General features: G+C 34.0%; 1 protein-coding gene across 6 annotated transcripts in view; it reads left to right on the top strand.

The window, feature by feature from the left end:
- CSMD3 (CUB and Sushi multiple domains 3) overlaps window positions 1–14841 on the top strand; it is a 621549-nt gene that overhangs the window by 543725 nt on the left and 62983 nt on the right. For all 6 annotated transcript variants that reach the window (XM_027684441.1, XM_027684440.1, XM_027684437.1 and 3 more), the window contains 3 exons: window positions 4316–4501; window positions 5782–5976; window positions 7408–7581. In XM_027684441.1, coding sequence (XP_027540242.1) covers window positions 4316–4501; window positions 5782–5976; window positions 7408–7581 — 555 coding nt within the window. The remainder of the gene's footprint in view (window positions 1–4315; window positions 4502–5781; window positions 5977–7407; window positions 7582–14841) is intronic.

Below are 14841 nucleotides of genomic sequence, written 5' to 3'. Positions count from 1 at the left end.
TCAGCAATTAACTGAAACCTGTTTCAAAGTTAATGCAAAAGGACCCTTTATCTGAAAAGTGTCTTCAAAATTTAATATTTTATCATATAATGGTAAAAATAATACCAATTATTTATCAACTTTAATGTTCTAACTTTTAGATATTAACTATTCTGTTTATATAGGCATGCATTAAATGAACTATAATGTGAAAATTGTTGTTACCTATGTATCCACGTCAGATTAATGATATTAAGTCAATAAAAGTTTCCCATGATAAATTATAAGGTCTGATCATGATAAACTTTTGAAAGAATGAACAGATTTGCACTGATCTATCTGAGTACAGGAATTACCATGAATTCATATAAATGGTTGAATATTTATAACTGGTCATAGATCTCAAAGTGTTTTAAAGCATTTTGTTTTCTTTCAGTTATTTTTTACATTTGCATTTTTATCCCAGAACTATATGATTCTTGGTTTTTAATTATGAAATATTTCTTTTGCAAATAAATATTGTCTCACACAGGTCTCATCGGAAGTCATTATTAGTACTTTATAATATAATATGTGGATAGTGGGCAAATGCTTTTACAGGAATTTTAGGTAGAGATTTTAAGTAAGTGAAGTTTAAAACAACATTATATCCAGAAAAGTTGTCTATCTCAGTAATCTAAATTGTCCATAAGAGCAGACATATTGTTGTATAAATGGTGATTGTTATGCAAGCTATACTAAAGTATTTAAAAAAATTAAAGGTAAATAAATGAACAATTAAATAGAATTCCAAGAATATATGCTTAGATATGGTACATGATGAGTTATGCTTTTATAAAAAATTAATGGTGTGGAACAAATATCTGATGGCTAAACATAATCCTTCTACTTTTAGATTTTTTAGACATGGCTATAGGTTTGAGATAGTCATATTCATACACATTAGAACAATTAATATAACTATGTATAAGATAAATCACTTTTATTATAAGTTTTGTGTTTTTTGCACAGACAAGGTGATAGCAAATTAGTAGTAGTTTTTTGTGATCTTTTCAAGACAGTGTGTCTCTATTGTGGTTTGTTATGTTTTTTTTTAATTTACATCTTATATGCAGGGGGTATTTTATGGCAATGCAAGCATATTCTAACACTGATACTACTACAACTGGAAGTTGTTATAGCATTGGTGCTTTACCTGTGTCTTAGCTGTGATTATTGCCTTTGGTATTGTTATATTGCTTATGAAGCAGATCAGTTTTACGTCAGATCAGCTCCCAGTAGGGGCAAAAATAGATTAATTTTTTTTTCCAAGTATTTATACATAGTCTGAGAGGATTAACTTTCTTGTATAGGCATGATAGGTACTTTCTTATGGCTCAAGATTCCACTTCAAAGTAAGGTATTTCAGAATTAAGTGCCTAAGCCTTTTCCTTTCCCTTTTTTTTTTTCTCTGACCTACATTAGATATATGGTGTTAGAAGGTGGAAAAGGTTTAGGTTTTTTTTTTGTTCCCAAACAGTCAGAGCACTATTTAGAAGCAGATCTTCTCTTGGTATTTTCTTTCTGGTAAAAAGAAAAAAAAAAGAGAGAGAGAAGAAAAAAAATAGCACGGCTTACATTTTTATTTGCACTTTTCAATTTTCTTCTCCAAGCGGTAGAGGATCCAGCAAGGAGAGGTGCTATGCTGGACCTTCTCAGCAACAAGGAGGTGCTGGTGAGGAATGTGAAGCTCAAGGGCAGCTTTGGGTGCAGTGACTGTGAAATGATGAAGTGCAAGATTCTTAGACCAGTGAGAAGGGCAGAAGCTTGCTAACTTTGACTTCAGGAGAGCAGACTTCAGCCTCCTCAGGGGTTTGCTTGATAGAGTACCGTGGAATAAAGCCCTAGATTAATGAGAGGACCAAGATAACTGGTTAATATTCAAGGATCACCTCCTCCAAGCTCAGAAATGTTGCATCTTGGCAAAGAGGAAGTCAGACAAAACTCCAGGACACTTGCCTGGATTACCAAGGATCTTTTGAAACACAAAAAGGAGGCCTACAGAGGGTGGAAGCAAGGGCAGACAACCCGGGAGGAATACAGACAAATTGTCCAAGCAGCTACGGATCAGATTGGGAAAGCTAGAGCCCTGATAGAAATAAATCTGTCCAGGGTTGTCAAGGGCAACCAGAACAGCTCCTAAAAGAAGCCTAGGGAAAATGTGGACCCTCTCCAGAAGGAAACAGGAGATGTGGGACATGGAGATGGCTGAGGTACTCAGCAATGTTTTTGACTCCGTCTCCACTGACAAGTACTTCATCCATACCTGCCAAGTATGGGAGGCAAAGACAAGGGCTGAGAGAATCAGTAACTTCCCACCATAGGAGAAGATCAGGTTCAAGACCATCTAAGGAACCTGAAGGTGCACAAATCCATGGAACTTGATGAGCTGGACCTGTCGGTCCTGAGAGACATGGTGCACAAAGTGGTAAAGCCACTATCGATCATATTTGAGAAGTTGTGGTATTCCAATGAAGTTCCAATGGACTGGAAAAGGAAGAACATAACCTGCACTCTTAAAAAAGGGAACTACAGGCCAGTCAATCTCACCTTGGTGCTTGGCAAGATTATGAAACAGACTCCTCTGGATACTGTGCTAAGGCACATGGAAAATAAAGAGGTAGCTGATAATAGCCAATATGGCCTCATTAAAGGTGAATCATGCCTGACAAATCTGATGGACTTCTATGACGAGATTACAGTGTTGGTGGATAAGGGAAGAATAACTATGTCATCTGCCTGGACTCGGGCAAAGCATTTGACACTGTCCTGCACAACAACCTCATCTCTAAAATGGGAAGACGTGGATTTGTCGATGGATCACTCAGTGGGTAAGGAATTGAATGGACTGAAAGACATTTGTGGTTAGTGGCTCAATGTCCAAGTGAAGAGCAGTGATGAGTGGCGTCCCTCAGGGCTTGGTATGGGGACCGTCCCAATTTAACATATTTGTTGGTGACTTGGGGAGTGGGATTGAATGCACCCTCAGCAGGTTTGCCAGCAACACCAAACTGTATGGTGTGGTCGACACACTGACAGGAAGGGATGCCATCCAGAAGACCTGGGCAGTCTTGAAAGGTGGGCCTACATAAACCTCATGAAGTTCAACAAAGCCAAGTGCAAGGTTCTGCATATAGGTTGGGGCCAAGAACAAATCCAGGCTGCGCAGAGAATGGGCTGAGAACAGCGCTGAGGAGAAGGACTTGGTGTTGTTTGATGAGAAGCTCAACGTCACCCAGAAAGCTAAGAATACCCTGAAATGCATAAATACAAGCACAGCCTACAGGGTGAGGGAGGTGATTCTCCCTCTCTATTCCACTCTTGTGAGACTCCATCTGGAGTACTGCATCCGGCTCTGGTGCCCCTAACATAAGAAGCACCTGGACCTGTTGGAGTGTGTCCAAAGGAGGGCCACAAAGATGATTAGAGGCCAGGAGCACCTCCTGTGAAGACAGGCTGAGACAATTGCAGTTGTTCAGGCTGGAGAAGAAAAGGTTCCAAGGAGACCTTAGAGCAGCCTTCAAGCCTATGGGAAACCTGGAGAGGGACTTCTTACAAGGGCATGCAGTGGTAGGACAAGGGGGAATTGCTTTAAAATGAAAGAAGATAGGACACATCAGGAAGGAATTCTTCACCATGAGGGTGGTGAGACACTGGAAAAAGTTGCCAAAAAAAAGTTGTGGATGCCTTATCCCTGGAAGTGTCGAGGCCAGGTTGGATGGGTCTTTGAACAACCTGATCTAGTGAAATGTGTCTTTGCTGATGGCAGAGCGGTTGGAACTGGAATATCTTTATGGTCCCTTTCAACACAGGCTGTTCTAAGATTTGATTATTCAATATTTTCAACAGAGTATTTTCTACCTTGTAGGTGGAAAAAATAGTATGTTCAAAGTTAGTTTTAGTGCTTTGCCAAAGGTCACACAGTACATTTGATGGAAGAAATCTGAATTACCAACCATATTGGTAGTTTCTCAGATGGTGTCTTACTCATTCAACCGTGCTGGTAGTATTTTTTCTATTCCCTTTTCTTTACTATCTTCTGCATTTTGAATGGTTAGCTGCAGAGTTATGAACCATTTTTCTTATTTTCATTCTCCTTCAAAAGACAAAATCTTCATTTGATTGAATTCCCTAAAATTTTAAGAGAATTTATTTTCATGCTTAAAACACATATTAAGCAGTTTAAAATTGTTTTTTATGACTTTAAAACCATTGATGTTACAATGCATAAACCATTGGAGGTAAGTGGAAACTTACATTGAAGATGTAAAATAACTGTGTCTTTCTCTTTACTCAGCAATATCTTGTGGAATTCCTAAAGCTCCATTAAATGGTGGGATATTAACTACAGATTACTTAGTTGGCACCCGTGTTACTTATTTTTGCAATGATGGATATAGGCTATCAGCCAAAGAGCTTACTACTGCAGTCTGCCAGCCGGATGGGACCTGGAGCAATCACAATAAAACACCTCGATGTGTAGGTAAGTAACATGTAAAAAGTCTCCAGTAAGAACCTGTATGTACATTTTGTTTATTTATCCAGGCCATAAATCTTCACATTACTTAAACTTTCATCTTCAGGTTACTTTAATCTATGAATTATTGATGGTATTAAATTGTTATGAAATGCATATTTGAAATGTACGTAACTAAGACATGCTGTGACAGCAAAAGAAATATACTAGAGCTTATAGAATACAATCAAACTAATAATTAATTTATAGCTAAATCAAAGTTAATGGTTGCAGAGGTTTATGCAAAAGTCATCTCTTCAGTGAGAGTTGCAAAATTCATATACTGCTAACAAACTCTATTTACTATCTAGAATTGCAAAACCTCTGGGATACTTGTTTGAAACTGCTGCTTATTATTTATATTCAGCCCATCATTATAGTCCTAAACCATCTGAACTTGGGGGAACATCACTGCAGAGAAAATGCATGTTTACTCCCAAAGAGAAGTGGATACCAGCAGTTATAAATGGGATATGAAAACCCAGGTGATTGTAAGACTGATACAGAAATGTCAGATTATCTGATGCACATTAGGATTTGAATTATCTCACCCAATGAATTTTGGAAATGAAAGAAAATATACCCTAAAGTCATTTTCAAGGATGTTCTCTTTCTCCTTTTTTATTTTCTTGTTCTTTTAAATTGCATTCAATCATTCATTTTCCTCTTTCCAAAGGACCAATCCAAATGGAGAAAAATAAAGTAGGAAATATTGTTATGCACGTTAAATTTTTTTTTATTATCTTGGAGTTGTACAATATTTTTGTTCCATTTCTGGAGGAAGAACACATAGAATTAAGACATGAGATTAAAAATGTGTAGCTGCTGAAAAAACTTCAACATGGACATTATTTTATCTGTCACCAATGTGCAGCCTCTCAAATTTCACGGAGTTTGCCTGAGTAGAAAAATACTTCCTGCATTTAAATGTAGCTAACACTTTACTAAAGATTCTGGTGCCTGATGTAAAGTGTCACAGGAGGTCCATCTACAGTGAATTCAACCATGCTGTAGCTTCTGTCTACTGATTGCATCACTGAATACACAATCCCTGCTCTGGCTAGATCATTATTAATTACATGAGAGAACTCATACCTCCTAACAAAAGGCAATTTCAAATACAGCCTTAGTCTTCAAAGATTATGTCACTGTATTTAATATATATTTTTGAATTAATAACAGTGCAGATTTTCCCAATTTGTCTGTACTAAGCCACAAATAACTATTTTTTTTTTTTATTTTGGAAGTTGTTACTTGTCCAAGCATCAATTCTTTTACATTGGAACATGGAAGATGGAGAATAGTGAATGGTTCACATTATGAGTATAAAACAAAAGTAGTTTTCAGCTGTGATCCAGGGTATTATGGTTTGGGACCAGCATCTATCGAGTGTCTTGCTAATGGCACCTGGAGTTGGAGAAATGAGAGGCCTTACTGCCAAAGTGAGTACATGTTGCATCTTGTAGTAGAGAACATTTTCCTATTATTTTTTTAGGTCAGGAATGCTGTACAGTCTAGAAAAATGCAAAACCTTTGTATATTGTCTGCACGCTTGATAAATAAAATAATCTCTCCTTTCAGCTACTTGTCATGTAATGTGCATTTACACACATCCACATCAGTCCTACCATTAGCTGGTGTGCTGATAACCTGCAGTAGTTAATTTTCAAAAAATAAGTAATGAATATTGAGATATTTAAACCAATTAAATGTGCTTCCCACACCCACCCCTGTGAAAAGCAAGTTTCTTCATACATTTGAATTTAGACACCTCTTTTTCGAAACTGCAGGGTTTTGGTTACACTTTGAAGCCCCAGAACTCTTTCTCTTTATGGAACACCTTGTGATGTGGGACATGATTGAGCTTTTGGTGCATGTATCTAAAACGTATCTGTACATTGGTGTAAAAATCCAAACATACCTAAAAAGTTTGCAGATAAGCCAGATAACTGTGGCTTTAGAATTTATTGACAATAAACACAAAACTAATAAAAAAAAAGAAGTTAAAAAATGCAGTTTCAAAACTAGGTATTATTACATTGGAAATTAACTTTAATTTTGATTTCTTTATAAGTAGAAATATAATTTATAATATAGAGTATTTTTAAAAGTTAATTGCAATATTTCACCTCTGCTAATATTAAAAATACTGTGTATATGTCTGTATCTATCTCTCTCTGTGTATATAGATATTTTACATACAAAATTTGTATTTTTAACCCTTTTGTCTTTAAGACAAACTATTTTTCACTGTTTTGAGAAGTTTTGTTTGAAATATTACCACTTTTTTTCAAGCATAAAGTGCACTAGCTGCTTTCACCCTCCTATTTAGTAATAGTAAAGTCTTTTTATTATTAAAAGAAAATTGATAAAGAAAAAATATTATTTTGAATGAAAAGATGCTTTGAATTGTAAATAAATAGCAAGGAATTCCATGAATATAATTCACTCCTTATAAAAATGATATGTGTGAATGCTGAGGTAAGCATGTCATTATGAACTAGAAGATCAAAGCAACGTCTGCCCAGAGAAACATAATTTTAAAACTGACAACAATTGTGGTGTTCCAATATGCAAGAAAAGTACTTGATAAAACCGAAATTAAACTGAATTTAATAATGTTCCTAATGGCTTTTTTAGCTTTACAGAAACAATTTTAATTGGTTCTCCCCCTCTTTTCTTAAGTTTTATTTCTAGGGAAGTAACAGTTTTTATTTGCAGTTTTTAATCTATTTTTTCTACAGAGCAAAATGCTTCAAGGTGTGAAATCTAGTTGACTGGTTGATAAGTATTACTGGTAGATAAGTATTGTTTTATGTGTGTTTGTGATACTTAACTGTACATTTCTGTTTTGTTTTGGTTTTGTCGTGAAGTTATTTCTTGTGGAGAACTTCCTACACCTCCCAATGGAAATAAGATTGGAACTCAAATCACCTATGGATCTACAGCTATATTTACCTGTGACTCAGGATACATGCTAGTTGGCTCTGCAGTGAGAGAATGTCTGTCATCTGGACTCTGGAGAGGAATTGAGACGAGATGTTTAGGTACAGATACTGTCATGACTTGACTATTTTCTTTCTAGCAGACAAAAGTAAGCAAAGTGATCAGCTTGTCTCTTTCTGTTAGCAGAGACATTGAAGAGGGATCTGCATGTGTGTGGCTGGGCGGGTTGTTTTTCTTACCAAAGTATAAGAAATTATCAAATTATATAATTATCTTTTCAGAAATTTTAATATCTTTCCAACATGCAAAACCTGTGTTACTGTATTTATGTATATGCCTTCAAAGTAGAACTATACATAAAAAGCAAGACAGACTCATTCCGTATGTGTCAGCATTAATACATATCCTCAGTAAAATATCTGCATGGTAGCCTGAACTCAGTGGTAGTGTTATGGAATTAAACTGTATTCTTGAAAAGATACAGAAGGAGATAAAAAAAAGTTTGTGCAAACTTTGATAGGACCACTGCAGCCATGTTTCTAAGAGAAAGTCACTATCCGGCCACTATTTATGCAATTTGACACCCTTTACTAGTACATGTTTAGGTATCTTCACCTATTTAAAATACTCAGACATCAGCCCCTAAATTATTTATGAATGAGATGAACACATTAAAGAATTTCAAGGCTTCTTTCTGATTCATTATCTTGTGTACCTTGAACTGGGTTGTTGTCTTTATTGTAGAGACATTGATTTTAACTCTATATGCAATCAAAATTTTAATTTCAGTTGAAATCAAAGCTGTGATAGTATTCTGATTTAGAATGAAATACATAAGTCATATTGTATTTTGTCATTTGTGGAGGCGTGAGTATATTACAGAATATCCATAAACAGAGACTTTCAGAAAATCTGAACTAGTATATATGCTAAATATAGGGGTTTGTTGCAATACCTCTTTGTGTGGATTGCCATTCACCTTTTTAAACTGCTCTCCATCCAAAATAATTTTCCTTCTCTAATACAGCTTATTTGGTGCAAATCTGCACTTAAGTGAATGACTCATGAATGAGCAAAGGTTTTGCTTATCAAACTACAAGTCTGAAGCTGGAATGTTCCCTGACATACAACTGAGAGGGCAGGGTCTTTGTTTATTTTTCACTTTTACAGTGGAAACCATTCAGCAGAGGAGGGGGAAAGAAGAAAAGATCTTCATGTTTGATATTTTTTTTCTTCTAAATTGCCAGCAATTATAAGACAGATTGTTTTAAATCTAAAAGCTTTAAGGTCCCATAATATGTATGTAATCAAAATGTTCTGCTTTTGTTGTTGTTTGTTGGTTTTTTTTTTTCATTTTTACCGATTTGTCTGCAAAAGTTACAGCTATTGGAGTTTGGAGAAATGTAAAAATATTAATCAGAGAAATATTAACCTAAAAACAGCCAAATTGCCTTCTATTTGTGAATAGCATCTTGGAAAAATACTTGCATTTAAGAATTTTGCCAAAATAACTTCATGACAAGTGAAGATCATCACAGAATGAATTGAATTTCTGTTACATTTGCCTGTAGAAATAAAAATGTAATACAATCTTAATAGTACTAACAGGTTGCATAGTCTTTACTTGCAACTTAAAGAAGGCCCCTGCTTCTCAGAAAATATTAGTTATTATTAAGTTCATATGCTATAATGTCCAGGAACAATAAATAGTTAAGAAAACAACTATAGGACTGGAGGGGAAAACAGTAATCTAAAAGACATCTTTCGTATCAGACATAGGAGCGCAGTAAATCTTTGAATGTATATCTTCAAAGCTTTATTGATGGCAAATTGTTGAAGATAGCATGAATAAATGTTTTACAGAAAGAAATAAAATGTAGTACACTTCATATATATAGCAAGCAAAAAAGCATGTATACCTTGGCAAAAAAAAAAACAAACAAAACTAGTGACAGAGCAAATTAATAAAAGGGAGCAATGGCTGCCCTAATTGCTTTTGCAACAGCACTGCCTTCTATGTTATATCCCTGTGCAGAAGTCAGCTTCTTGCAAAGACTCAGACTAAGTCAGTTCAAGTCTTGTTTCTTCCACAAGTAATTTAAGACTTAAGATAGAAGGATGGGTTGAGCTAATGACAAATCAGAAGTTCAGAAATGTTTTTAAGAAGGAAGAGAAAGAAAACACTGTTGGAAGGTGGAGGAAATGGAGGACATTAAAGAAATATTAGAATGTGAGAGAAAAGGAGATAAAATACAGCAGGAAGATCTACAGAGCTGGTATTTTAATGGTTCAAGAAATTAGTTTTTGTGGAACTTATCGGTAAATTCCAGTGTTTGTTTTCAATAACTGAAAAATAGTAAGAAAAAAATTTATTTTCACTTTCTACTTCTAAAGTTTTTCTGCTCACAGCTGTAAATATTTTCTATCCTTTATCACTTTTACTTGCTGAGAAATGTATTTATGCTTGGACTGAGATGACTACCAATGTATTTCTGTTTTAAGTTTTGAAGATGCCTTGCAAAATCACTTAGATGACATTAATGAAATCCTATAGGATAACATAATACCCTTTTCCAACTATTTTGTTTAAAAATACCAGTTATTTTTTTCAAAAGTGTTACTCAAATGATTTAATTTCATTGCTGTGTTAGACAACTTGATTTTCATTCCAATTATGTGTAATTTGAAAAATTATGAAAGGTAAAATAAACAGAAGTCTAAGTATCTGCAACAGAACTTAAAACTAGTTCATGTTGAACTTAGATAGAAATGAGAACTAAAACAGAGGTAAGCTTTATTTCACTGATCTTTTTTGTGTTTGTTTTTTTTTTTCATTCTGGCTTCTTTTTTAAAAAAAGAAGTATAATACTTTATGGATATTGAATCTGTTGCAAAAATTGGAACATTTAACACAACTGCCCTCCTTTCTGAATATCACTTTATTTTTCCTTAAAGAATACCTAAATAACAATGTAGTACTCCACAAGTCATCACATAATAATCTCAGTTTTAATAAAATGTGGTAGGAAATTGAATTCTGAATCTTGTTCTCCATAGCTGGTGAGAAGAAACAATGTTCAAATTGAAAAAAATTAACAAAACAAAAGAGAGTTTATGAAGTAATTCTGTTGTCAAAATTTTCAAAACAAATATTTCAAAATATTTTATTGTGAAAAAAATATAAGAAAAAAATCATTTTAGTCTTTTAGAATAAAATAACAGGCAAAGATAAAAATCAGGACTGTTGTGTCTTCAAGGTTAAAGACTGCCCCTCACAATTTATTGTGCTTGATCTTTTTCTATCCCAAAAACCTGGAAACAGTTTCTGGGGGAAAGTATATGTAATAAATCCTGGTGAAACATTCAGAAACATAGAACGGATTTTTGCTGAATATACTACTTATAAAAAGAAAGTGAAAAATCTGTGATTTTGTTATATACTTTCCTCTTGGAAAAATATTTAAATATGTTTCCTGTATTATTTCAGTTAACATTTCAGAAAGCCTAGTCCAAAACACTGAACAAAGTAAAACTTACAAAGAAAAGTATAGCATGCTTTGAAGAGTCTTTCTGTTGGATACAATTCTTCTTATATATAATGGATGAGCTGTTTTCTTAGATTATTCCAAAGCATTCAGATTTCATACTTCTCTTCTGAACGTATGTAATTTAATTGAGTCTCTCTCAGTTATGTGACTGATAGTAATTGTAAAAGATGTTTAGACATCTCATCAATGAAAGCCATGTGAAAAAACAGGGAAAATTTTTATTTTTAAGCAATAGTTAAACTCATTAGAGGGAAAATATCTTGTGCACACTTTTCTTTTTTGTTGATTAGTGAGGTTACTCCATGTTCTCACATTTCTTGAAGTTGTGACTGTCCTCTTCATCTCAGGTGTACTGCACTTAAAACTTTTTGCCTAATTCCTTCTTTCTCCATTCCTCATGACATATTGATAAAACAGATTGTTTTATATTGTCTCTTTTATTTACCAAAAGTTATTGCTGTTATTTCCTACAGGGAAAGACTCAGCAACTGCTGGAACAATAGTTTTGTTCAGTTTTGCAAATTAGTATTAAACCTAAAATCAATATAAACCATAAAATATAATTACATTATTTTAGTTATTGTAGTTATTTTAGTTCACTTGCAGAACTAAAGACACCTTTATAAAATGCTGTGTCCATATGAATAAAACCACAGAAATGAAGAATGGAGTTTACTTGATGAATAAGGCATAAAGAAGTGTGGTTCCAATACTGGGCTAATACTAGAGGAGTTTTCAATATAGACAGATGGGTAGCAGAAAAAAACTATTTAGGTTAGAGGGTACATTAAATGTCAGCATTTGTACTTCCTATATAATAATATCAAGAAAACCTTTCATCTGTTCTCCTAAGAGAAATATTAAACCTGTGCCTTTGTCTGCATTAAAACAGCAGAAAGAATAGATCATGAGACAAATAATTGATTCTGAATTTTCTATATCTGTATTACATGTGTTTCAGATAATTGTCCTTGGACTGTATCTGGTCTCGTCCTCTGGGCTAAATGTCATCATTACTCATATGATTCTGACTTGTCAAAAAGACCTGTCGATAATGTTGACCACTTTGTCTCCAAAAGGAGATAGAACACTTGTTTTGTGCACCTAGAGACTTCTCAATGTACTTCCTCTGAAAGGAAGCTAATTTGTTCATAATAAAACCACTCAGCACATTTAAGAGTTAGAAGGAAGAGATGAACCAAAATGCTAATGGATACACAACCTTTGACTAGTTAGCTGGGGAATATTTACCCCAGTTTTACTCAACTTTTTTTTTTTCATACAAAAATACCAGTTTTAAACACTAATGAGTCATTAGTGGCAGCTTGTTACTCATAAAGGAAAGAACAGTTATCAAACAGCTCTGTACAGAGAAGTGCTGTCAACAGGGTCAAAAGAATAGCAGACTTACTATCTGGGGCAAAGAAACCATGTAAGCTGACAGTGAAAAATATTCAGTGCATTAATTTACCAGTGGTAGTTTTTATATTTTCCCAATCAGTTTTCAGTCGCTGAAAGGTTTCTCTGGGTATGTAACCTCTGAAGTGTAACAAGTGTAACCTTCCTGCCACTATTTTCATACTTAAACCTTTTAGAAAAATATATAAGCAACTAACTTGTCTTTGCTGTTTTTAAATATCTTTATCTTGTTATTACAATTAAAGGAGAATCTGTATCTCCAGTGATACTGAATTAAAATATCTAGAGTTAGCCATAGGCTTCTCTTTGTTCTTCAGTACTACTGCATAATAATAACTAGACTTTCAAATTAGGTATATGATGTTTCATCTTTAAAAAAAATATTCAGTTGTTTCAAGGAATTCAGCAAAAACTTCCCTCTATGAGCCATAGATTAAAAAAAGTTTAAAAGAACTTTACCAGTCATCTTGAACAGTTTAATTCAACTTGAACAGCTGTCAAGATGAGGATCTTCTGAAAATAGCAGGTGAAATACCCCAAACCCTGCTTTGTCTGGGGCTGCACCTTCTTATATCCTTATAAAAATTGAAAGCCCTGTAAAGAAGAAAAAAAATTTCAGGAAATAATTCTTCCCTCCTCAGCTGAGGTCATCTTGACAGGTCAATTAACTTTGTTGAGTAATAACCTAAATCTCTTTTTTCAATAATACATTGGTATGTAGTTTTCTTTCACTACTATGCTCATGTTTGACACTACTGACAACAAAAATAAGCACAGGCACATTTTTACCATTTAATGTAAAGATTTTGTATTCATTTATTCCTACTCTTTTCATCTCAGAGAGCAACCTGCAGAAAAGAAACATCATTTACAGCTAAGGTTTCAAAGGTTCTGACACGAAGTTATTAGGCTCATTCTTCATTGCAAGAGCTGGGTTTCATGTCAAATTAGATAATTTATTTGGTGCTCACAGGTTATTAATATCTTTCATTCCTAATTTTTGACTAATTCTGTTCCTTAATAATATTTCATGTAGTTATTCTTTATTTGTTTTGGTGGACTGGAAATGGAGAATGCTTATACTGCTTATTTCCCCTCTCAAATCTGCTACTCAGTAATACCTTCACATTTAGTACCTTTTAGTCTCTTTTTTTTGTAGGTTTCACTTGTTGTCTTTACAAGAGTGACATCTATTGATTCAGTATTATAAACTAGAAGTTACATTAAGACCTAGGGGTCTCATCTGAATTAGCAGAACTGCTGCATAGGTCTTTTATATCTGTATTATAATAAAAATGGAACTACATCCGGTCTTATGGTACAGCATCAAAATAGAGACACTGACAATGAACAAAGCTATCGTGAGAACAGTCTAGAGTAGCCTAATCTAAAGTAGTCTAGAATCCTAACCTAGTGTGAAGTCAGCTATTTACTACTAGTGTATTAGAATATACTTTTTCCCTCAGTAATAGTGATTATGTTAATCAATTGTTGGAAATTATTGAATGGAGATTTTGCTTAACATTTGTTCAATTTTTTTCAACTTTTCTTCTATCCATTACCCAGTCCTTAATGCAGTCCAATAAATGTTCTGTTTGTTATATGTTTGTATTTGTCAATGTATCATGCAAGGGGTTATTTTTTTCTGTCTCTTTCATTCTGATAAATACAGGTCAGAAGTACAGTATTGATGTTACTGCTTGAGCCACTCCCTCTGTCCCATATTTCCTGCAACTTTTATAATTGTTTTTAATTATTTGTTTTCAATAGCCTTCCAAGGTAACTCCAACAGTTTTGATTTGGCTTGTAATTGATCTTAGAATCTGAGTATTACTTTGGGCATAAAAAAAGTGTATTCCATTAGGTAATAATAACATTACTATTAAAGTCTTTTATCCATGATACTTAAATATTCCATGACTTATTGGTATGTCAAACAGGAGTGTAAATTGATAACAGAATAAGTATTTCTTAAATAATTTCTCATCTATTTGCAAAATATGTTTACTGACAAATGAGAAAACTAAAACGGAAAAAAAAGGAGACAACATTGCTGGTCAGTTTTTGACCCTTTGATTTCCCTGCAGTACTCTTAGTTTCTTTTTCCTCAGCAGTCCTGTTCTTTTTACTTCCTCATCTTTTTGCATCTGTTTTCCACTTTTTGCCATAGTTTTCTGGCATATTTTGATCATACTCACAGAGAGTTCTGTCAATATGATATCCATTTTGCATTATTTGCATTCAGTCCTCATTGAAAACACTACAACTTCAGAGCTTAGCTCCTGTGCAGTTTTGTATCTGAATTGCATTTAGGAGGAATAATTTTCTGTCTTATTGCAAAAGACAGTTAGCCAGATCTTATGGTTATTATGAATCAAGGCTAGCTATTACAAT

Source organism: Neopelma chrysocephalum, unplaced genomic scaffold (assembly GCF_003984885.1).
Source record: "Neopelma chrysocephalum unplaced genomic scaffold, ASM398488v2 Primary Assembly neopelma1_66, whole genome shotgun sequence".
Classification (NCBI taxonomy): domain Eukaryota; kingdom Metazoa; phylum Chordata; class Aves; order Passeriformes; family Pipridae; genus Neopelma; species Neopelma chrysocephalum.
The sequence above is the reverse complement of the archived record's forward strand: the minus strand, read 5'-3'. Positions and strand labels throughout refer to the sequence as shown.